This window comes from Phocoena phocoena, chromosome 17, assembly GCF_963924675.1.
Source record: "Phocoena phocoena chromosome 17, mPhoPho1.1, whole genome shotgun sequence".
NCBI classification, from domain to species: domain Eukaryota; kingdom Metazoa; phylum Chordata; class Mammalia; order Artiodactyla; family Phocoenidae; genus Phocoena; species Phocoena phocoena.
This window is the reverse complement of record NC_089235.1, coordinates 9,743,951-9,767,418: the sequence shown is the minus strand read 5'-3', so window position 1 is coordinate 9,767,418 and position 23,468 is coordinate 9,743,951. Positions and strand designations below refer to the sequence as shown.

General features: G+C 40.4%; 1 protein-coding gene across 2 annotated transcripts; it reads left to right on the top strand.

Moving 5' to 3' along the window:
• Positions 1-2,503: 2,503 nt before the first annotated feature.
• Positions 2,504-22,992, top strand: TTPA (alpha tocopherol transfer protein). 2 transcript variants are annotated; one of them, XM_065895261.1, is made up of 5 exons: positions 2,504-2,732; positions 10,299-10,452; positions 15,911-16,104; positions 18,018-18,128; positions 20,923-22,992. In XM_065895261.1, the coding sequence occupies exons 1-5, from the start codon at positions 2,529-2,531 to the stop codon at positions 21,109-21,111; spliced, it is 852 nt and encodes a 283-aa protein (XP_065751333.1). In that variant the 5' UTR covers positions 2,504-2,528; the 3' UTR covers positions 21,112-22,992. The 2 variants fall into 2 exon arrangements, with proteins under 2 accessions (XP_065751333.1, XP_065751334.1); XM_065895262.1 differs by lacking the exons at positions 15,911-16,104; positions 18,018-18,128 and having other exon boundaries at positions 2,529-2,732; positions 20,923-21,002.
• The last annotated feature ends 476 nt before the right edge of the window (positions 22,993-23,468 follow it).

Sequence of the window (23,468 nt, the reverse complement as noted above, 5' to 3'; positions counted from 1 at the left end):
TGGTCACAGATATGCCCCGCTACCACTGTACCTCTTGGCTATTAGGAGCCGTCTCTCACAGCCATCTGGGCTCCATGTTGGTTCCATTTTCACTGAGTTTAATGGTTATCAATCTAAATCAATCAATAAACCTTCTTTTGTGCTTATCTTATAAGAGTTTTACCAGTGCAGACCTAACCAAATTGGACTCCATACCCCATATAGCTCACTTCCAAAAAAGGATGCTATAGCCATGATACTATAGCTATGTCCATGACCCCTCACTGAACATTTTTTTTTTTTTTTTTGGCCACGCTGAATGGCTTGCAAGATCTTAGTTCCCCGACCAGGGATCGAACCCACGCTCCCTTCATTGGGAGCATGGAGTCTTAACCACTGGACTGCCAGGGAAGTCCCTCTCACTAAACTTCCTGCCCTATTTCAAAATAGCAGATGCTAATTACTAAGAACAAGTAGAAAAATGTGTTAAAAAATTGAAAGAGAAGAAAATATGCTATGTATACTCTTTATTCTACTAGAAAAGACTGGCTTCCCTTGTAGTTTTCATTAGTCAGAGCTTCAAGTAAGGCTTTGCACAGTCTACACCTTTTGGCTAGTACTTTCTTGCTGATCTCCCCCTCTCGCCCTCACCTGGCATACTTTCCCAATGCGTCCACTAAGCCCAAGCAAATGTCCCCTCTTTATGAGGCCTTCCCAGATCTCCTAGGCAGAGTCAGGAAGGCTTCCTCTGTGTTCTCTACAGCACTTTCTCTCTACCTCTTTCATGACAGTTTTCATGTTGAATTGTAAGCCTTTACTCCAATAGCTTTCCATCTCACTCCAAGTAAAAATCAAAGCTTGGAATCTCTAGCCCTCATTTAAGTAAGTACCACAGCTTATTTACTGGATTCTGATGATTTATTCCGCTGGCTTCCCAAGCCTGCTCCACCCATCCCCCCCACCCCGCCCCCCATCCCTGGTCCAGGCTATCCCTGGTCCAGCCTACTCACCCCTTGCAGGTGTTGATTCAAACATCACTGTAGGTGCTATCCTTCTTCACAGCTTTATGTTTTCCCAGAGCACTTATCACCACCTCTCATATTCTGTTTTATTGCTTATTTATCTCATTCCTTGTCTATCTCCCTCCACAAGAATCAAAGCCCCCAAGACGAGGGTTTTGTTTGCTGGTGGACCCTCAGTACCTGGAACAAGTTCTGGACACAGAAGCTGCTTAATAACTATTATTTTCATGAATGAAATGGCAATCTCTCTCACCTGCCACTGGACATCTTAAAGGCAAAGATTTGGTTTTATTTGTGCGATTCTAGTATTTACCTATCGCATACTATATATTCAATAATAATTCGTCTCATGGGTTCCCCCTTGGGGAAACAGGTCAACTCTGGGATAGGGCAGAGATCAAGAAAAGACCAATTTAACAACCTTTCTGGCTTCCACATCACTTTCCTGCTCCGTCTTCATTACCCAGGATCACTTAGATGAGGTCACATAAGGATTCTGGACTCTCTGTTGAGGGACTAGACATGGTGGTGAAGCATAACAGAGGAAGCATAGAGTGTTTAGAAAGATTTTTTTTTGGCACTTACTAGTCATTTATTGGCATATGTCACTAACAGAGTAAAGTGCCAAGAACTGAGAAGACTTTGCCTGGATTGGGAGGAAGGGGAAAAGCAGTGAGTCGGTGAAGGTGCCATTTTGGGATGTGTACTTTGGAAACCACTGTTGTAACACAGTTTGAGGTGAGGAGTCGGTGTGAAGCCTTAATGGAAGGGGTAGGGAGAAGGGCTCCGCGGCGAGCCTTCCACCAAGAGGTGAAGTGGTGGTTCTAAGGCTCCTTCCATCTCCAGGACAAGGAGGGAAGGAAGAAAGGGAGGGAGGGAGGGAGGGAGGAAGGGAGGAAGGAAGGAAGGAAGGAAGGAAGGAAGGGAGGAGGGAGGGAGGAAGGAAGGAAGGGCGGGAGGGGAAAAAGCAAAGTACGCTAGCAGACTATTCTTAAAACACCCCCCCCCAAAAAAAAAAAAAAAAAAAAAACCTAAAAAGGGCTTCCCTGGTGGCGCAGTGGTTGAGAGTCCGCCTGCCGATGCAGGGGACGCGGGTTCATGCCCCGGGCCGGGAAGATCCCACATGCCGCGGAGCAGCTGGGCCCGTGAGCCATGGCCGCTGAGCCTGCGCGTCCGGAGCCTGTGCTCCGCAACGGGAGAGGCCGCAACAGTGAGAGGCCCGCGTACCGCAAAACAAAGAACACATCCCAACCAATCACAATCAACTAAGGCAAACAAACTTTGTCATTTTCCCCTTGACGTCGAACATCAGTGCCTTCCTTACTGGGAAGGCTGGGGTTCCGACCTGGAGCTTCCAGAACGCTGAGCACGTCGGGTCTGCCACATGGTTCCGCGTAAGGAGCAGCCGGGCTCACCCCTGCAGGCGGGGCGTGCGGGGGGCGTGCGCGGGCTGCCCGCGGGGGAGGGGCGGAGGCGGGTCCGAGCTCTCTCCGGCGCCCGGGCAGCGGCGGGAGCGGGGCGGCGGGCATGGCGGAGGCGCGGCCGGGGCCGGCGGCGGGGACGCAGCTCAACGGGCTGCCAGACCACTCGCCGCTGCTGCAGCCCAGCCTGGCCGAGCTGCGGCGCCGGGCTGGGGAAGCGGGCGCTCGGCCGGCGCGGCGGCCGCTCAGCGACGCCTTCCTGCTGCGGTTCCTGCGCGCCCGGGACTTCGATCTGGACCTGGCCTGGCGGGTAAGGGGTTCTCCCAGCCGGGCCGCACCCGGGGGACGGGCCGGTAAGCCGCGGCTGGGCCCGGACCCTCGCCGACGCCCGGCTCGCCGGCCGGACCTCGGCGGGGACGCGGCCCGAGCGCACCGCGCGGCGGAAGCGGGAGCTCTGAGGATTCCCGCGCTGGTCCTTGCAGTTTCTCTGGGTCGTGGAAACGGGAAACCTCGAAAAAAGCTGGAACCTTCTAGGGAGAGGGCCCATTTGACCCCAAGCACTGGAACTCTGCCCTGCACGAGTCTCCCGAACCTATAAAGTTTGGGGGAAATGCTTCGCTCTCCGCGGCAGAGCTGGTGAGATAGAAAATGACAGCTGAAAAGTGGGAAGCCTAGAGTTATTCCATCTTAGCAGGTAACTCGACGTTTGGTGGGGGAAATGAAATTGCCAGTAAAACTGAAGATCTAAAGCCAAATCCTAGCAAAAGAGTATTATTAATAGTAACACTGAAGTGTCAAGACGGTAAAGCAGTCCAGAGTGTTTTGAGTGGGGGGATGCGGATGAAGCGCTTCTTTTTTTTTTTTTTTTTTTTTTTGCGGTAACGCGGGCCTCTCGCTGTTGCGGCTTCTCCCGTTGTGGAGCACAGGCTCTGGACGCGCAGGCTCAGCGGCTATGGCTCACGGGCCCAGCCGCTCCAAGGCACGTGGGATCCTCCCGGACCTGGGCACGAACCTGTGTCCCCTGCGTCGGCAGGCGGACTCTCAACCACTGCGCCACGAGGGAAGCCCAGCGCTTCTTTTGTGGCTCCAGGTGTGTTATGACGGCTGGTTGAGAGCAAGGTGGTGAGAAGACAGGAATCAGAAAGAGGGGTACGACCTTGAGTTCTGGCACTTTGGACTCAGCATCCTCACCTGTTAAATAACGGTGAAAGGGCCTCCCGCGATGACTGGTTTCCAGGACTGAACATTAACCAGTTTAACGGAACAGGACGTACCCAGCACAGAGCCTGGCACGTAGGAAGTGCTCAACAGTTGAACTTGATCTAGCCCTTTCTCCAAGTGGCTCGCTCAGTGTCACACGGCGAGCTAGGAGGCAGAGGAAGTAGTATAGTGCAGAGTCCCAGCTGTCTCAGTATGAGGATTTTTGTTGTTGGTAACTAATTTTTAATTGAAAAAGTAAGAAGTACAGACGGTAAAAAAAAAAAAAAAATCCATAAATAGTAAAGAATGCAAAGCAAGTTCCTAAAAGTAACTTTCTAAGGGAAAAAATTCCTCACCCCAGACCTTAGCTTGCCAGCCTCCTACCCAGTGGCAGTTACTGTTACCTGTCTCTTACCTTTCCAGGTGTAATCTACAGTCGCACAAGCATATGTATGTGTTTTACATTTTGCCTTTTTAACATAATTTATCATAGAGATGAATCTGTTTCAGCATGTGTCTTATTCTTTTGGGGGCTGTGTACTATTGCATTGTCTCAATTTATTATATTAAAATGTATTAACCAGTCTCCTGTATTGGACATAGGAGTTGTCATCAGACATTGGCAATGCTGCCGTGCATGCTGTTCGTTCCTTCATTCAACGATTATTTTTTGAATTTCTACAGTTTGCTCGACAGTTCACAAAACACAGAAACCAAGACAAATAGGGTTTCTTCCACACCAACTGGGTATTCTAGTATGTCTTTGTCATTGTATCAATACAAAAATAGGAAAATCCTTATAGGATAAGTTGAACTTGCACAATTGCTGGATGAAGTGCAATGTGCATTTTCAGTGTTGATGAATAGACCAACTGTCCTCCAAAGTGTTTGCACTTATTTTATCACTTCTATATTATCAATACATAATGGTGTCTTTCCCCATATTATCACCCATGCTGTGTCACCAAATTTATGATCTGTGTGTCAACCTGCTAGGAACTGGTTCTCATTACTATGATAATAATGAGGAACTGGTTCTCATTATTATTATAATATGCATTTATTTAATTACAAGTGAGGTTAATCATCTTTCATATATTTAACATTTTGAAATTCCTTTCTAATTAACTGCTTGTTTTGCTATTTTCTTCCACATTGTTTACATAAAATATAAAACATTTTATTCATATCTTCGTGTATTAAAGAAAATAGGCTATTGTCCTAATTTGCGGTTCGTCTTTTGACATCGTTAATGCTATTTTCTTTCTGTGAAGAATTTTAAAGTTTTTATGTAATCAAATGTATTGATTTGATTGTTCTGTGATTGCTTCTAGTTTCATAAGCTCTTCCCTTCTGCAAAATTTTCTCTGGTAATTTATGACTTCTCTTTTTTATGTTGGAGTTGTCGATCTACTGCACTTCATTGTGACATTAGGAATGAAATAGGAGCCTACCTATTTCTTTCTTTTATCAGATGGCTACTAAGCTCTCCTCATACTTACTCAGCAGCTACTAGATATGAAGACACAATCTCAGGTCCAATGAAAAGTGTAGCTCTAATGGGGTATTAAACATTTATAGGTAACTAAGAATTAAAAGTATGATTTACAGATTTCATTTTGGTTACTTTTTTTAAAACATTTTATTTAAGTTTATTTTATTTTTGGCTGCATTGGGTCTTCGTTGCTGCGCGCGGGCTTTTCTCTATTTGCAGTGTGCGGGCTTCTCATTGTGGTGGCTTCTCTTGTTGTGGCACACGGGCTCAGTAGTTGTGGCTCAGTGGGCTGTAGAGCGCAGGCTCAGTAGTCGTGGCGCATGGGCTTAGTTGCTCCGCGACCTGTGGGATCTTCCCAGACCAGGCCTACGAACCCATGTGCTCTGCATTGGCAAGCGGATTCTTAACCACTGTGCCACCAGGGAAGTCCCCATTTTGGTTACTTTTTTAAAATAATGTCTACTATGTATAAAATAGATAACTAATGAGAACCTACTGTATAGCACAGGGAACTCTACTGTTATCTGTGGTGACCTAAATGGGAAGAAAATCTAAAAAATAATAGATATATGTATAATTGATTCACTTTGCTGTACAGTAGAAACTAACACAACATTGTAAAGCAACTCTACTCCAATTAAAAAAAGTAACGTCTAGAGCTTCCCTGGTGGCACAGTGTTTGGGAGTCCGCCTGCCGATGCAGGGGACGCGGGTTTGTGCCCCGGTCCGGGAGGACCCCACGTGCCGCGGAGCGGCTGGGCCCGTGAGCCATGGCCGCTGAGCCTGCGCGTCCGGAGCATGTCTAAATAGAAGATAAAATAAAATTGACCTCCAGCCTCTGTGTTGTATATTTTTTTCCTGTATTATTTGTTTTCCTGAATTGTTTTCATTGCATCATGTCCTTGAGGAGCTGGCTAAGGACTGTGTCCAAATCTACGGGATGGGAATCAAGTTTCTGTGAACTCTTTGCCCTATTTTTCTGCCAACTTGAAAGGAAAAAGGGAGAGTTAAGAGTATGAAACTGTTTTTTCATTTTCCTCCAGAGAGGCAGTGAATTTAGTTTACACTCCTTTATTTAAAATATGAAAGCCCTATAGTTTTAGTGTATGAAGAAACCTTGATAAGTCCCTCAGTTTTTTGTTTGTTTGTTTGTTTTTGTTTTTTTTTTTTTTTGCGGTACGCGGGCCTCTCACTGTTGCAGCCTCTCCAGTTGCGGAGCACAGGCTCCGGACGCGCAGGCTCAGCGGCCATGGCTAACGGGCCCAGCCGCTCCACGGCATGTGGGATCTTCCCGGACCGGGGCACGAACCCATGTCCCCTGCATCAGCAGGCGGACTCTCAACCACTGTGCCACCAGGGAAGCCCAGTCCCTCAGTTTTAATGAAGTTTCTCATTATTCTAGTTTTTGTATTTGAAATTATAACAAATTAGTGACTTTTGTGAATTCTAATAACTTTGGGAGTACCAGCTACTTTGGTAAGTAGTGTTTACGTGGATTATCTCACTATTTTCTCATTTTAGAAGCAACTGAGATGTAACGAGTAAGTAACTACCCTAAATTGCAGTTATGAAGGGGTAGAGCAAGAATTTGAACTTGAGCTGAGCTCAGGGGAGCCTGCACTCTCAAGTGAACTCTACTTGCCCCATCTGTTTAAAACAACCAACTGTTAACCTCTGTCTATTCTATATATTCTTGTGAATATATAGAATCTTATCTTTCACACGTGAATATTCCTCCTTATATTTTTGCTCTATGTGATACGTTTTTTATTCTTTAATTATTTTTATAGTTTTCCTAAATACTTCAATGTTTTCAAAATTCCACTGACGCTGCCTGCTCATTTCCCACGAAATGCAGCTTCTTTTGTAAAATTCACTGAATCAAGTGTCAGTTTCAGACTCCGCTCTGCTCCTGGTAGCTACTACCCTGAAACAAATGTGTAATTTCTTCCAGTTTAGTTTTCTTACCAATAAAATGGGGGTAACAATAGTTACCTCTTAGAATGTTCGAGAGCTGGAATTGAAATGATGCCATTAAACCCCAGAAAAGTGGCACAAATATGGTTGTAATTTTGTTGGAAAGTACACGAAAAATGTAAGGAGAAACCTACTCTGTTACAAGGCAGAGTTAAAATAAGCTGTAACTTTTTATATTTATTTATTGCTAGTGGTGGTACAAAACAGGTGCTTTTCGGTAATGAATATGCACCCGCAGGCAGTTTTATTTCTGCCGTGGACTTTACGTGGTTTGTTGGAGGATTGCTCGGTAGCAGTTTATGTCATTTACATAATTTATTTATGTCAACCAGACTTTTGAATGTATTTATCAGTGGAAAAGTAATAATCAAAGATCCGGGTGTAGAGCCTTCAGTTTGCAAAAGTCAAGTGTCAAAAGTATGAGGGCAATTTGTGCATCTTTACGAAAGTCATTTTTTTCAAGCGTGTGGATCCAGCTGGTTTAATCATGTATTAATGTATTCTTTCGTTCAACACATGTACCTATCTCCTAAGTGCCCAGCACTCTGCAGAGATCAATAAGCTGAGGAACCTGCCTCTATTCCCTAAAAGATCCCTTTTTAAAAAAAATAAAAATTTATTTATTTTTGGCTGCGTTGGGTCCTCGTTGCTGTGCGGGCTTTCTTTTAGTTGCGGCGAGCGGGGGCTACTCTTTGTTGCGGTGTGTGGGCTTCTCATTGCGGTGGCTTCTCTTGTTGTGGAGCACAGGCTCTAGGTGTGCAGGCTTCAGGAGTTGTGGCACATGGGCTCAGTACTTGTGGCTCATGGACGCTGGAGCACAGGCTCAGTAGTTGTGGCGCACGGGCTTAGTTGCTTCATGACATGTGGGATCTTCCCAGACCAGGGCTTGAACCTGTGTCCCCTGCATTGGTAGATGGATTCTTAACCACTGCGCCACCAGGGAAGCACCCGAAAGATCCCTGTTAATGAAGCTGTAACTTTTATTATTCCACGGGAAAATAAAATTGTTATTTGTGTATTGGAGCTCCTATGCTGCTTCTGGTGTTTTGCTTGAATTAGAATTAAAAGGACTAGTTTTCCATCTGAGGAAACTATGAAAAAAGTAATGAACATTAAAAATGCTAGTAACACTTATTCTGATGCCCTCTAAGAAAGGAGAAGGAAGAGAAATTCATCTTATAGAAGAGAATGAATATATCAGAATCTACAAGGTGTCTTTTTTTCTTACTGCTTTTGGAATCTGCTATTTAGGTCACCAATTATTTCTTTGTTGGCAAATTTACTGACTTTTTTTCTTTCTAACTCTCTGTTGCATTTAACTCTTAGTAACATTCTCTTTTTTTTTTTTAACAGAGAAAGTTTCTTAAATGCAGAAATGACAGGGAGAAAGAAAGAGAAAGAGAGGGAAACAGTATCAGATAGAAAGAAGTAAGGAGTAGAGCAACACGGATGCCTTTCCCTCCCTTCTGTACATTGTGGTGCCAGATCTCCTGTGGTCCAACCAGATCCTCTCTTCCTCCAGCCATTCCCAGCCATTGACGTCCCCCAAGGCTTGGAATTTCACCCTTTACTTGGTTTTTTAAACTTGTTTTTGCAGTTTCTCCTCCAGATCATGACTACTTCGTGATTACAGTTCTCATGTTCATTCCAGTGACTCTCAAATGCAAAATTTGTCCTTTCCTTTCATCTGAACTTTGATTCCACGTTTCTAATAGATCTCTTTAAACTCAAAACAAATATTCTGTCGTTTTAGAAAAACTGAGGATGCTGTAAATCATGGAAAGGTAAATTGAAATATAATAAATTTTAACTGTAATTTGATGTCAATATTCTCCACAGTACACTGGCAATGTTTGTATTATTTGTAAATGCAGAGTAACCATTATTGGTGGGTTTTTTGGAAAAAAAAAAAAAGAAAATGCAGTGCTTTCAAACCATATTTTGCCAAGACCTAATATCCAGAGAGACTGTTCCACAGGCTATCCGAGTGTATACCACCGTTAACAAGGTCGATTTTTGTTGTTTTCTGTTAGTACGGTACAGAAATGTTCCTTTGTATCTTTTTTCTAGGAGAGAAAATAAAAACCAAAAATTTTTAGTTATCTTTAATATAAACCTGGACTAAAAGCTTGGATGAGCAATTAATCTAAATAACTTTCCCTATTAAGAGAACAGCAAGGCTGACTACCACTCGTTATGCCCATGTATGCTTTACCCAGCACCCTGCAAGACACATGTTGAGAAAACATGACCTCAGAGCAGTTAAATACATGCCAAGACCAAATGGATAGTAGGTGGTGGAGTCAAGGTTTTCCTGAAGCAGCAGCAGCCTGTGAATCAAGCTCTTCACTACATAGCATGGCCTGTATGATCCAGTTGTCACCAACCGGTGAGGTCCAAAGAGAGCAGGGATTTTATTCTGCCCACTGCTATACCTCAAGTGCCTCACTAAGTGTGTGGAACATTGCAGATGCTCAAAAACATTTGTAGAGTTAATTCATCTGCTTGATTTCTTTTCTTCCTTATTCACAAAGACTAAAAGGTGGATGTTTCAGCCTTCTATTGCTAAGTAACAAACCAACCCCGAATTTAGCGGCTTAAACCATGGCTGTTTATTGTAATGTGCCACTTTGGGCAGGGCTCAGCAGGGATGGTTCGTCTGTGCTCCACGTTGCATGAGATGGGACCATGGCTGAGGTCAGGCTATCTGAGATGGGCTCTCATCGTCCAGGGCCTCTCTCTGCAGAGATTCATTATTTAATAATCCTACATGGTCTCTGGATCCCAAAAAGCAAAAAGAGAAGGTCTCAGGCTTCTTAACCAAGCACGGTGTCACTTCCACCAAAGCGAGACAGGGGGCCAGCTCAGCTTCAAGAGGAAGGAATCAAATGGACTCCACCTGCTGGTGAAAGGAATGACATGTGCACACCAGGAGGGGAGGCATTGTTGACAGCTATCTTTGGGAGACTCTTTACCGCAGGAGACAAATAAAAATTCCTCAACTTTGAATTTGTGACTAACTCCTATCACCTGAGATCCTGCATGAAGTGTGCTTTTAGCTTTTACAGCTAAAAAGATACCCCAGGTTAGAATCCTGACATAATACATGGCAAGGGCCCTACATAATGCCAAGACTTTCCTATCAGTCTTACAAAATGCTTACCATGTATGCTATCTGTAGATAAGTTTTATTTTATTTTCCAGTTACTGGAAAACTACTATAAGTGGAGAGCAGAATGTCCAGAAATAAGTGCAGATCTCCATCCTAGAAGCATTCTTGGCCTTCTGAAGGCCGGCTACGTCGGCGTCCTGAGAGCCCGAGACCCCACTGGCAGCAAAGTTCTGATTTACAGAATTGGTAGGTCACACACAGCACTTCCTCTTTTTTATTTTTCTTGACTGCCATTTTGGAAGCTTCCATGAGTTCATATTTAAGAATTTAGCTTTTTAGGTTTTAACTTGGGTTTCATTTAGTCTTTTTTAAAATTATTTTTTAATTTTAATTTTTTATATTTTCTTGGCTGCGCTGTGTGGCATGTGGAATCTTAGTCCCCCAACCAGGGATCGAACCCACGCCCCTTGCATTGGAAACCTGGAGTCTTAACCACTGGACTGCCAGGGACATCCCTCATTTAGTCTTTAAGGTACCCCAAATAGAATAAAACTGGCCGTTGTGAGAAAATTATCCAAAACCAATGAAAATCCTACTTCTATTCTTCCACACAGTTAACTATATAAAGTAAGAGGAAAAGAAAACAGAGAAGAGAAATAGGTGGAAAAGGTAAAAAAGATCAAGGTAAAGTGTTTCAAAAATTCAAATAAGAATTTTGAACTATAATAATACAAGCTCCACGAGAGCATAGATTTTGTCTGTGTTCCATTCACTGATGTTTCCCAAGCACCGAAACCGAAACCAGGGCGTGGCACATGGTACGTATTTATGAGATATTTTTGGAGTGAGTGACAGAGTGAACGGTGGTTGGGTCCTGCCCCAGGCTTCGGAGCGAGGGGCTCATTCTCCAGGTGGAGGAAGGGGCCGTGGGAAGCAGCACCCAGGCAAGTGTTAAAGAACCCCTGTTCCACGTTCCCCTCTCGCTGCTGCGGCCTCTCCCGTTGCGGAGCACAGGCTCCGGACGCGCAGGCTCAGCGGCCATGGCTCACAGGCCCAGCCGCTCCGCGGCATGTGGGATCTTCCTGGACCGGGGCACGAACCCGCGTCCGCTGCATCGGCAGGCGGACTCTCAACCACTGCGCCACCAGGGAAGCCCTCGCTTTTTCTTGTCACTGCTTCCTCTTTTCACTCCCTAGGTCTTCCTAGTGTTTCCTGGAGGCTGGAAACCTATAACTTCTGACCCTCCCTTCGACCTGTGTGTGATTAAAAATGGCACGAAACGGAGGGTTCACACTGTCCCCAGCATCCTTTCCTGGCCCGGTTGGAATGACAAAGATAACCAACATTTCATGAGCAGAATCTTATGAATTATCCTCTTACGGAAACTTTCACATCTGTAAATAGTCTAGGGAACTTAAAGATATTTATAGATTTGCTTTTCCTGCCTGCTTATAGATGAGATACCTGCCTATAACTCAGCACTTGGCTGTCTTGCAAGAAGATCCTGCATTCAGTTCTTGAAAAGGTAGCAGAAGACTAAGTAGAATGATTCTGTTTTTCTGCTCCAGCTTCTGTGTCAAATACAGCTGGGTTAATCGTGAAGTCGTTGTCTGTAAACCAGACATTACAGGTGCTCTTCTGTCCTGTCGTTGCCTCACCGGTGTTATAGGAAGTTGCGTGAGGTTCCCCGAGTTCCTGAGGGTTAGAGTTGCCAGATTTAGTGAAGTATCTGTGTTTTATGTAGCAAGTGAAACTTTTATGAAAACTACAGTATCCAGTTACATTTGAATTTCAGGTAAACAATGAATAATTATTTTTAGTATGCATGGGGCATACTTAGACTAAAAAAATATATCCAGTTTATCTGAAATTCAGCTTTAATTGGGCTTCTTATATTTTATCTAGCAACCCTACTCAGGGGTCCCAGGAGCACAAAATGGAAACCTACAGGTGATTCCTTCTGCGGGTATCCCGGCTCTGCATGCCTGGCTGGAGGTTTTTTGGGGTCTCCTCATGTTAAGAAGTAAAAATGAGACCTTAATAGTGAAAAAGCAAATGTGCTACTTTGATCAGAAACACCTTAACTAATAGAAGTCAACAGTCTTCTATTGTTTAGCGAGGGCCTCTTTTTTTTTTAACATCTTTATTGGAGTATAATTGCTTTACAATGGTGTGTTAGTTTCTGCTTTATAACAAAGTGAATCAGCTATACATATACACACATCCCCATATCTCCTCCCTCTTGCGTCTCCCTCCCACCCTCCCTATCCCACCCCTCTAGGTGGTCACAAAGCACTGAGCTGATCTCCCTGTAGCCTCTTGCAGTTATTAATTTATAAGTGTACTGTTTAACTCAAAGAGATTTTATGATCAAGAAAACATATCAATTTAGTGACGGTCAGACAGGAGAGTATGCAGCAAATCTTCTGAGTGTTACGTAGAATAACATGTTACTCCAGGGCGAAAGGAGAAACTCAGAAGAGTTTTATGAGTAAAATGAAAGAATAGGATAAATTTATATTTATAAATTTTCTAAATTTAATTGAATTAATGGGAGGAACTAAAGAAAGGAAATCTGTGGTAGAGCTTTTTGGGTAGAACGTTAGCATAACTCCTTCCCTGGTACCGTCTCTGTGCAGTGTGAGTGGTGAGAAAATGCACAGGACCTTTTCCTCCAGTCCAGCAGGACAACCCAAGGTGAAACTGAAATTTTGCCATTATTGGCCTGTAAGCCAAAGGATATAATTTTATGCCTTTTGAGACTCACTACTGTACTACAGCAGCAAAAGTAAAATTTAGCAGCAAGCATTAAGTTTTGACTGGCTTCGTTCTCAGGAACACAGGTTCTAGGGCATGCTGCCTGGGTCGGAATCCCAGCTCTGCTACATCTAGCTACATGGAAAGCTGTGCAGTTATAATTCCATCTTCTCATCTGTCAAATGGGCATAGCAGAAACTTTCCTCATAGGGTTTCTGTGAGCATTAAATCTTGCAATACAGTATATATAAAATATAATTAGAAAATTACCTGGTATGTACTAAGCACTCAATAAATGTTAGATAGCTGCTGGAGAAGGAATTAAAAATGTGCGGCAATTTTTTCTTTTGCCTTAAGGGAGCTTAGAGTCTAAACCAGCAATGTCCGATAGAACTTTCTATGATGGTGAAATTGTTCTTAGTAGCTACTAGCCGCGTGTAGCTGTTGAGCACTTGAAATGTGGCTATCGCAACTAAGAAGCTGAATTTTTATTTTATTTACTGTTAATTATTTTAAATGTTAATTAATTTAAATTTACATAGCCACATATGGCTAATGGCTACTATTTGGACAGCACAGGTCTAGACAACTGTGTTGGTGGGCTCAGAAATTTAGGTCAGTCACTATTTTCTGAGCTGCAGACTTTCAGTCATTCTGTTCATATTTTGCACCATTGTAGCTTTCAGCCAGCGTCTGAAGTTGTACAGTACACGTGAACTGGTTTATCCATGGGTTGATTATTCACATTCTTACCAGGAATCTGAGGCTTTTAAAAATAAAGGGCAATTCCATTGTACCTTTCTAGGAATACCTCTAATTATCCCTTCTCTTTCTTCATCTCTAGATTTTTCCTTGCTATTACACACTATCCATTAACATTTAAATCTGTTAGGATCAGCCATCCAAAAGCTCCTCAATCCCATAAGACCCTCCAGCCTCCACCCTAGCCGCCTCCCCACACCTCTCATTCTCAGCCACATTTTTGGGGTTAGTTACGTTCACCATCCACATTTTCTCACAGGTCCTCTCGACGCCCCCGGTCTGGTTTCCCTGCCACCTCTCTGGTGAAATGACCTTAGCAAATCATCGGTGACCTTCCCCAAATCTAATGGATGTGTTTAGTGCTGTTTCACTTGACCTCTTTACATAGCAAACCTCTTCCTCTTTTTTGAGGTATTTGCCTCCCTTCTCTGATGCCACATTCTCCTGGTGTTTTCCTCCAACTTAAAGTGTTTCTTCTTAGTCTCCTTTGCTGGTACTATGTATTCTACTGTAAATTCCGAAATTCCTTAGGACATTGGCCTTAGCCTCCTCTTCTTAAGCTACTTACCTCTCTACCATAACAGAGAGAAACGTAAGTCCATGGTACTCCCTGCTACAGACCTATAAGCACAGAAACTCTTGAGATTTGTATCTTCACCCCCACTATCTCTTTGTTCCCAAAGCTCCATACGACCAGTTCCCGATCTCAGCTGTATCCAACTGGACATCTCACAGTCACCATTCTGATGTGTTCAAAACTGCCTATGATCCTTCCTTCCTAAACACTTTTCTTCCAGCGTTTCCTATCTCAACAAATGGTACTACCATTCTACCCAGTTGTTCAAGCCAGAAACTTTGGTATTTTTAGAATTTTACCATCCCTTAGTCATGAATCTTTTTTTTCCCTTAACCCTTCATCTTGTTAGGTATTGCATGAACCTTGTAATCTGAAGATTTGCATCTTTTTCCAGCTTTGGAAAATTTTTCTCTTCTGTTACTATTCCTTTCTCTTCTGTTCCCTATTCTCTGTATTATTGCCTTCCAGAACTCTAATTAGTTGGATTTTGAAACTTCTGGATCTAGCTGCATGTCTGTTAACTTTTTATTCATATTGACTCCTGGGTCGTCTTCTGTGTTGAGATTGAGAGACTTTCTCAGCTTGATGTTCCATACCATTATTCCATCGTTGGCTGTGTCTCTTCTGACATTTATCCCATCAACTGAGATTTGCTTGGATTGTCATCTTTTTATTTCCAACATCTCAACTGATTCTTTTTCATAATAGCTTGTTCTCATGACAGTAGCCTATGGTATCTTTTTTTCCTCACTGAAACAATTTTGTTTCTTTTGCTTTATTAGCTGTTTCCTTCAGTTTTAGTGCCTTTGTCTATTGAGTTTGGATCCTCTCTTCTTTGTGTGTCTGTGTCTTTAAAACTATTAAAATTCTTAGTGGTTGCATATCTTTTTTAAAGATCACCTGCTTGCCTATCCATTACTGTCAATTTTGCATGATGTGGCCTGCCCCAGGACTGGTGGGGGAGGGGAGAGGACAAGAACTCAGTAGCTCCTCTTCTTAGCACAGATATTCCTTGTTTTTCCTGGGTGTGGGGAGCTGGCTACCCTTCCGAGCGCACACTACTTCTCTAGCCTTTATGGACGTGCCTCTCCTACACGCTGCTCATCACGGAGGGTGTCAGAGAGACCCACCTGCCTGTCTGCTCTTCGCACATTTCCCTTAGCAGCAACCTCTGTGGTTACGATGGGGCCCTAGTTATTCTTCATAATCCAGAGCCTTGCTTTTCCCATTTTCAGTACCTTCGAGCGTGGAGCATACCCAGAGGCATTCCCACCTTCAGCCACAGCTCCATCCTGCGGTAGTTTGGGCTGTAGTTTCATCTGGCCATCAAATCCAGGCTGCATTTATTCTCTTATTTTCTCCGTGCTCTTAAGAATCTGTTCTTTGCTAGGGATTGGAGGGAGGGAGGGAGGGAGGGGGGGAGGGAGGGAGGGAGAAACAGGCACGTGTTCTTGGAGCACCAATTTGATCTGTTACTCAATTCATGATCTTTGTACGTGTTTTATTTCTATTGATCCTTCAAGTCTAAAAAGAATTCATTTCCTTTTGTAAATCTTTCTGATTCTTTACACAGTGCTGAGATATGATTTTTTACATTATTTTTTTTAGCACACTGGGACCCAAAAGTTTTCACAGCTTATGATGTGTTTCGCGTAAGTCTAATCACGTCCGAGCTTATTGTACAGGAGGTAGAAACACAACGGAATGGAATCAAGGCTGTCTTTGATTTGGAAGGCTGGCAGTTTTCTCATGCTTTTCAAATTACTCCATCTGTAGCCAAGAAGATTGCTGCTGTTCTTACAGTAAGTGTATATCTTAACTGTTCGGTATAATACTTAGTTATATGTTAAAGAGAAGGGATAGTACATTTATTAGAAAATTAAATACAATTTTAGAAATGATACATAGAATTCAATAACGGTAAGAGGAAGTAAAGTGTTATTAATTCAAAAAGAAAGAATGTTGCAACAAACTGTGAAAATATGTTCAAAATTTCTAACCACAGAATTCATATATTTAAACAATAATGTGGTGATTTTATCTTCCAGTCACTAAAATTTTCTTCCTAAAATAAAAATTGACTCAAAAAATAATATTTATAGCAATCATACAACAAGATGTCATGTAGGTTTTGGTTGATACAGATTCATACAGTTCTTTCCGGGAAAAAAAAAAAAAAGTTTTAAAAATGGCCATCATCTTTGACCCAGTAATCCTGCTTTTGGAAACCTAGCCAAGGAATAATCTTAAATATAGCAAAGACTTTGTGTATAATAATAATAGCTTACTGTGTGCCAGGTACTTTGCTAAATGTTTCAAGTGCATTACCACCTAATGGCTACACCAAAGCTTATGACATATGACTATTAATTTTTCCATTTTACAAATTATTTTACTATGTCAGAGAGGTGACATAGCAATGCCCAAGCATACACATTTTGTCAGCAGTGAAACAGGGATTCCAATCCAGGATATCTGAAGATAAAAGCTGTACTTAGAACCACCATTGCTTCTATGCATAAAGGTAGTTACTATAGCATCAATTTTTAAAACTAAATTTATTTATTTAATTTATTTATTTTTGGCTGTGTTGGGTCTTCGTTGCTGCGCGCGGGCTTTCTCTAGTTGCAGCGAGCGGGGGCTACTCTTCGTTGAGGTGCGTGGGCTTCTCTTTGCGGTGGCTTCTCTCGTTGTGTAGCACGGGGTCTCGGTGCACGGGCTCAGTAGTTGTGGCGCACGGGCTTGGTTGCTCCGCGGCATGTGGGATCTTCCCGGACCAGGGATCGAACCCATGTCCCCTGCATTGGCAGGTGGATTCTCAGCCACTGCACCACCAGGGAAGCCCCATAGCATCAATTTTTATAGAAAAAAATTAGGAACAGCTTATTTGTCCAGAAATAGGAAAAGCGTTACTTAAATAATGGTACATCCATTTGATGGATTATAGCATCAATATTAAATCTCACAATGTTTACAAAAATTGTATTATGTCAGTGAAACAAAACGGGGTGCAAATTATTTAGAGAGCATATTACCAATTATGTTTAAAATAAAATTATTCATAGAAAGAACCTGAAAGGAAAAATCACAATTGATAACACATCTCTAAAAGCTATGTGCAGAAAAAAAAAAAGAGTTTTGCATGAAAGAAACTTGGCAGGAAAAATCTCTACATTAACAACACATCTTTGGGTAGGGAAACTAATGATGAGGTTTTTCTTTGAATCCTTAACATTTTAAACCTTAGAAAAAAGCCGATATTACTTTGATGTGAAAGACTTATACCCATGTCAAAAGTTTAAAAGTGTGTGTTTATTGTACTATTCTTTCAACTTTTATGAAAGTTTGATTTTTCTTCCTCAAAATAAAAATTTGAGGGGAAAGGTTAAGTATCCAAATGACTCATTGATTTTTCAAAAGCACATTTATATGTGATTGGGGAAGATATTTTCTGTGTCCTGCTTATGAAAGACGCAGGTATTTCTTAAAATACTTGGCCTAAACTACAAGGTGCAACCTTTTTAGAGACCTTTTCTTAATCTAGGGACAGTGAACTATAATGCAGGCTATTGTGTTGATGGAATAGTTCTGAAAATAAAATCACACTTTAGGTATTGCTGTAAGTTTAACAAGTGTTCAAAGAAGGGGCTTGTCGATACGATTACATATTGATTTATGCTTTGTTATTAACAAGACATTTTCTTTATTTTCAAAGGATTCCTTTCCATTAAAAGTTCGTGGTATCCATTTGATAAACGAGCCAATAATTTTCCATGCTGTCTTTTCCATGATTAAACCATTTCTGACTGAAAAAATTAAGGAACGGGTAAGTAAAACATATTAAAGTCACTATTCTTCTGTACCAAATGTTCCACTCCTTTGTTATTTAAAAATTGCTCTCTTATTTCCGCCCCTCCCCCCAACACACACAGCATTGTCCCAGTGTTTTGAATATTTATCTAACAACCCAACGACTTTTATAAAATTTCTTTTTAGTTTTGAAAAATCAAGTTAGTGAGGCTGTGGAAAAACTGGACCTCTAACACATGGCTGGTGAAACTGCAAAATGATATATTCCCTATAGGGGGCAGTGTGGTCATAGTTATCAAAATTACAGCCTTCACATTTCTGGGATTTTTATCCTACAGATATACATGCTCATAAACAAAATTACATATACAAGGGGATTCATTGTAGCAAAATATGGGAAACCACCCAGTTTTCATCATGAGGGAACTGGTTAAATAAACTGTGATGCATCGACACAATGGAACACAGTAAGATTTGCAGGATGTATTGTGAAGGGAAATAAGAACATGCAGAATCTTTTGTATAAAAAGGGAAGAAATCAGAATCTATAGTTATATTGGCATAAAAGTTATTTTTAAAGGATATGCAAAGAAACAACCAAAGTGGTTACCTATATGGAACAAAAAAGAGGTATGGATGGGGTAGCTGAGGATATGGTTGGGAGCAAGACATCTCACTGTAGATCTTTTATCTTGTTTTGATTTCTAGCCGTGTGAATGTATTATCTATGTAAATAATAAACATGCTTAAATTAGACATGTGTAACTGAAAACCATAGTACCCAAGGTATGTGACTTAATGTCATTAGTTAAAGCAAATAGATTTGATTTTTTTTAATTAATTTATTTATTTTATTGATTTATTTTTGGCTGCGTTGGGTCTTCGTTGCGGTGAGTGGGCTTCTCATTGTGGTGGCTTCTCTTGTCGCAGAGCACGGGCTCTAGGCATGTGGGCTTCAGTAGTTGTGTCATGCGGGCTCAGTAGTTGTGGCTTGCAGGCTCAGTAGTTGTGGCTCGCTGGCTCTAGAGCACAGGCTCAGCAATTGTGGCACACGGGCTTAGTTGCTCCGCAGCATGTGGGATCTTCCCGGACCAGGGATCGAACCCGTGTCCCCTGAATTGGCAGGCGGATTCTCAACCACTGCACCACCAGGGAAGCCCGATTTGATGTTTTTTACCTATCTTGCAGAGTCTTATCCCAGGTGAATATCTAATATTACTTGGGATTTTTCAAGTGTTGACAGTAGAGTGTGAGTTCCCAATCTGGCAACCACTCTTCTGCATGAATCTGTAGAGGATAATTTTTAGAGCATTTATTTAGACAAACGTTGGCAACATCTAATGCATGAACACAAACAGGTTTTAAAGGCATTGACAATTTAAATCTCAAAAACGATTTAAATAGAAATACTGGTAATGTGAGTGATAATAGCATATTTGGAATGTTACAAAGTATATTCTTTCATACTAAGAAAATGTAACATCTTGCATTTGGTCAGAAAATGATGACCCTAGAGCTTCTTTTGAGGTTTTCCAGTGGGTATTTCTGTCTGTCTTCAAGAAGAACTGCCCCTATGGAAGATTCTTTTATTCTTATAAAAGCCGGGTTTTTTTATTCTTTTTTTCCTCTCTTCAGTATAGCTTGACAATAGCTGGCCATCTTCTGTTGAATGCTGACAGACATAAAAATAAGTATTTCTATTTTGGGTTATATTCTGGACCAAAAAAACGAATACAACAATAAACTGAACCTAATAAACAGGAGAACATGAGCAAGAAGAGAAGAAAAATTTTTAATGGAGAAGTGAAGCATTTTAATGAAAGTTAATTGACATGAAACAGACTTGCCAAAATGGGGAAGGCAGGGAGGACCAAATCTAGCCACTTTCTCCCTTTAAACATTTTGGCAGTACTCTATGAATGATTTTATTTCTCCCTTCCTGAAGAGATGGTTGAATTCCTTTTCAATTAGCTGGTAATATTTCAAACATTTCAGAAAAAAATCAAGGATTGGGACTGTAAGGTTCCTGAGGGCAAAAAACTTGTTTCATTCATCTTTCAGTCTTCATATCCTAAGCACATAGTAGGTGCTTATTAAATGATTGTTGAATGTACAGATGAATCCTAGCAGATGAATAAAGGTATTTATGTATTTATTTTTAACGAGATGTGCTTTTAATCAAAGGTTCCAAGTCTTTATTTTAACTTCAGGACATTATATGATCAATTTTTATAGTTTAAAATGTTCAAAAATTTAAAGTTCTCAACACAACAACGATCATAATTTCTCTTAATTTTTTATTAGCCAAGACTGTCTGTCAACTGTACCACATAAATTATTCCCTGCGTACCTGATTGCGTGCTCAGATATATGCTTTTATTTAATATGAACTAATAAAAGGAAGAACATTTTTATCATCTACAGAACCATCCCAGGATATTCAATCTTTTGCTAAGAATCACCTGTACATTAGGGAATAGAATGTATAAAATGATTTTATTTAGAGTTTTAAAAATCTACTTTTGAAAGAAAAAAGAATAGCTTTTTGTAAATATTGTATAGTTACAAGGATGCAAATATAAGAGAAGAGTAAATTGACCAGATTCAGAAGCAGCACAATCTAAACATAAGTATAGTTATTAGCTTCATAAGCAGAGGAATAAAGGCTGTATCAATAGTATCTATACATGTGCTCCTATCTTAGAAGTGATGAGAGCATCTTATCTTACAGTGTTGATTTTCCATTGGAAATGCATCTGATATACTGAGAGGCAGAGGGCATACTTTCTAAAACATTTTGGCTGTTTCAGATTCATATGCATGGGGACAATTACAAACAAAGTTTACTTCAGCATTTCCCAGACATTCTTCCAGTGGAATACGGTGGTAAAGAATACTCCATGGAGGACATTTGTCAGGAGTGGACAAATTTTATAATGAAGTCTGAAAATTATCTCAGCAGCATTTCACAGACCGCTAAAGGAGAAGAAGTTATTTAATGTGAGAGATTTCCTAATTAAAAATACATGAGTAAGATCCTACCTGGTTATATGAATGAAAGAAAAAGAATCATTAAACTAATGCTTTTCCGATTGATTTTTTTCAATGTAAAAATCTTCTAACTTGAGCAACATGGGTATTTGGGAAATTTCTTTACTTTTTAAATATCTTTTCTTTACCTTTAAAGTAATTAAATATTATTATACCTTAAAAGCATAGAAGAGGTTCCTGATTTTTGCACTCGGAAGAAAGTGATCTCTAAAGTATATTTTCATGCGCACTTTGGTGTGTTTCTCAAAAGTTATTTTAAACAACTTTTCTGGTCACACTGGTTTGATTATAAATGAATAAATGGTCCACTGAAAAGAAATATTAGCACAAATCAACTGATTATAAAAATCTATTCACACTCATTTTGGGTGCGTGTCAGATAGACTATAATTCAGATTAAAATCTGAATACAGTTTTATATAGTTATTTCTGTGGGCCAGCAAGGTAGTTCACCTCAGGGAAATTCTATTTTACCATATTTGCACAATAGAAACTTTTGATTGAAGAGTCTGTACGCCATAAACTGTTATGTGTGGCATCAATAGGTCTCTATGAAATTATTCATGTTATACAGTTAACTACATAGAGATTCAGAGGTGGAATAGTATTTGGTTGCCATATACGTGGACTCTATTTTTTGAACAGTAACACAACTACACAAGGGAGAGGAAATGTTTACATTTTAAAATCACTGTCAACTACATCTGGAACTTTTCAGATTATGCATGAAGAAATTTGGGTCTTACTGTATTATCAGAACATTCTAGCCAAATCCTACAATTCATATTTACTTAAAAAAAAATCAGGAGTTAAAATGTACTATTTGTACTGTAGCTATGTTAAAGCATATTTCATTTATTGAGAAAGATATGTCAATATAGCTTTCAACTTATGAAAATTTTTATAGTACTTTATAATTTTTAAATTTTATTTTAAACTTAAACATGAAAGAACACAGTGTACAAAATTTGTTAAACATTTTTTAGCTTAGTTGGGTTTCAACATTAATCATACAATAGTATCTTTGTGAAAGAATATGTAAAGGGTGTTTTTCTTTATAAGAAAATTATTCTAACCAGATGAGCTGATACTTATGATTCTCTGTACATATATCTGTGAAAAATTGAGAGTGACTGTGAATGATCTTTAGAGAACGTGTTTGATTTTGATTTAGCATTGGGAAGGTAACTTTACATTATAAATTTAATTTAAAATATTAGATCATGCCTGTTTTCTAAAAAAGTGTTAAAATCTTCTTTACAAAATCATACAATTTAAATTGTATAATTAAAAATGACAGCAGAATAAAACTATTTAAAAAGTATAAATGATAGCAACAACAAAAAGTTCTAGTTTACCCAACTTTTATTCTGAGAAGGTTTACATCACAAAGTTCCACTTCGTTCACATTTGGGTGCTTAAAACACTTTCTTCTGACTCTGTGAAGGAATGATTACTTTAGCACAAGAATAAAGGATAGTATTTTTAAATGTCTTTTAAATATGATTCATTGATGATGTTACTGACAGTAAATCGAATTAAAATAAGTCAATCAGTAGAAGTACATTTCATGATAGGACTTTGAATTTTTTATGAAATGCAGCGATTCACTGAAGAACATTAAAAGAACAATGTAAAATGAACAGGCAGTTTTATAAGGTGGCAAGATAAATAACTATTGAATTGTCTCTATTACTTTACTGTAATTGCACCAGAGGTGCCTTTTAAAAGATTAACTCTAACGTGTGCTCATTGTGTTACTGAACTGCCCGATAATTTATTTGTTTTAATACTGTTCAAAACAAAATAAAGATCTTTCACACAAACTATAGCTGTTTGTTTTTCATTTTTAAGTATGAATATTAGGCATTCTTTTTCAAAAACTGCTTTTCCTTACAGAAGAGGTTAAGAAAAAAGTATCGCATCTAGTTGTCCATTACAAAAGCGCCAGTGTTTTCTTTAAACGTTTCAATTGCAGACTGGCTTTCCTGCTGCTCAGTTCAATACCGTCTTCCCCTGTCTTCTTGTGCTGAAAGGGACCCAAAAGTAATTTCATAAAACTAAGCCATGCATACTTCAGAAGTTAAAACTTCTAAGTGAGAAAAGCCAGAGTGTGTCACTAAATCAGATAATTGGATTCTGAAACTGCTATGAACGCAGATCATGATTTCATTTGTCAAATTATGTTTTTCTTACAGAAATAACACTTAAGTCCCAGAGCAAAGAATATCTTTGTCTCCCACCTAAATTAAGCCAGTAGCTCACGAAACAGGTCAAACATACAGACAAACCCAAAACTCAACAA

Coding starts and splice junctions, on each gene's coding strand:
- TTPA (XM_065895261.1), top strand. CDS start 2,529: ATGGCGGAGGCGCGGCCGGGGCCGGCGGCGGGGACGCAGCTCAACGGG. Junction 2,733..10,298: donor ATCTGGACCTGGCCTGGCGG/GTAAGGGGTTCT, acceptor TTTATTTTCCAG/TTACTGGAAAACTACTATAA. Junction 10,453..15,910: donor AGTTCTGATTTACAGAATTG/GTAGGTCACACA, acceptor TATTTTTTTTAG/CACACTGGGACCCAAAAGTT.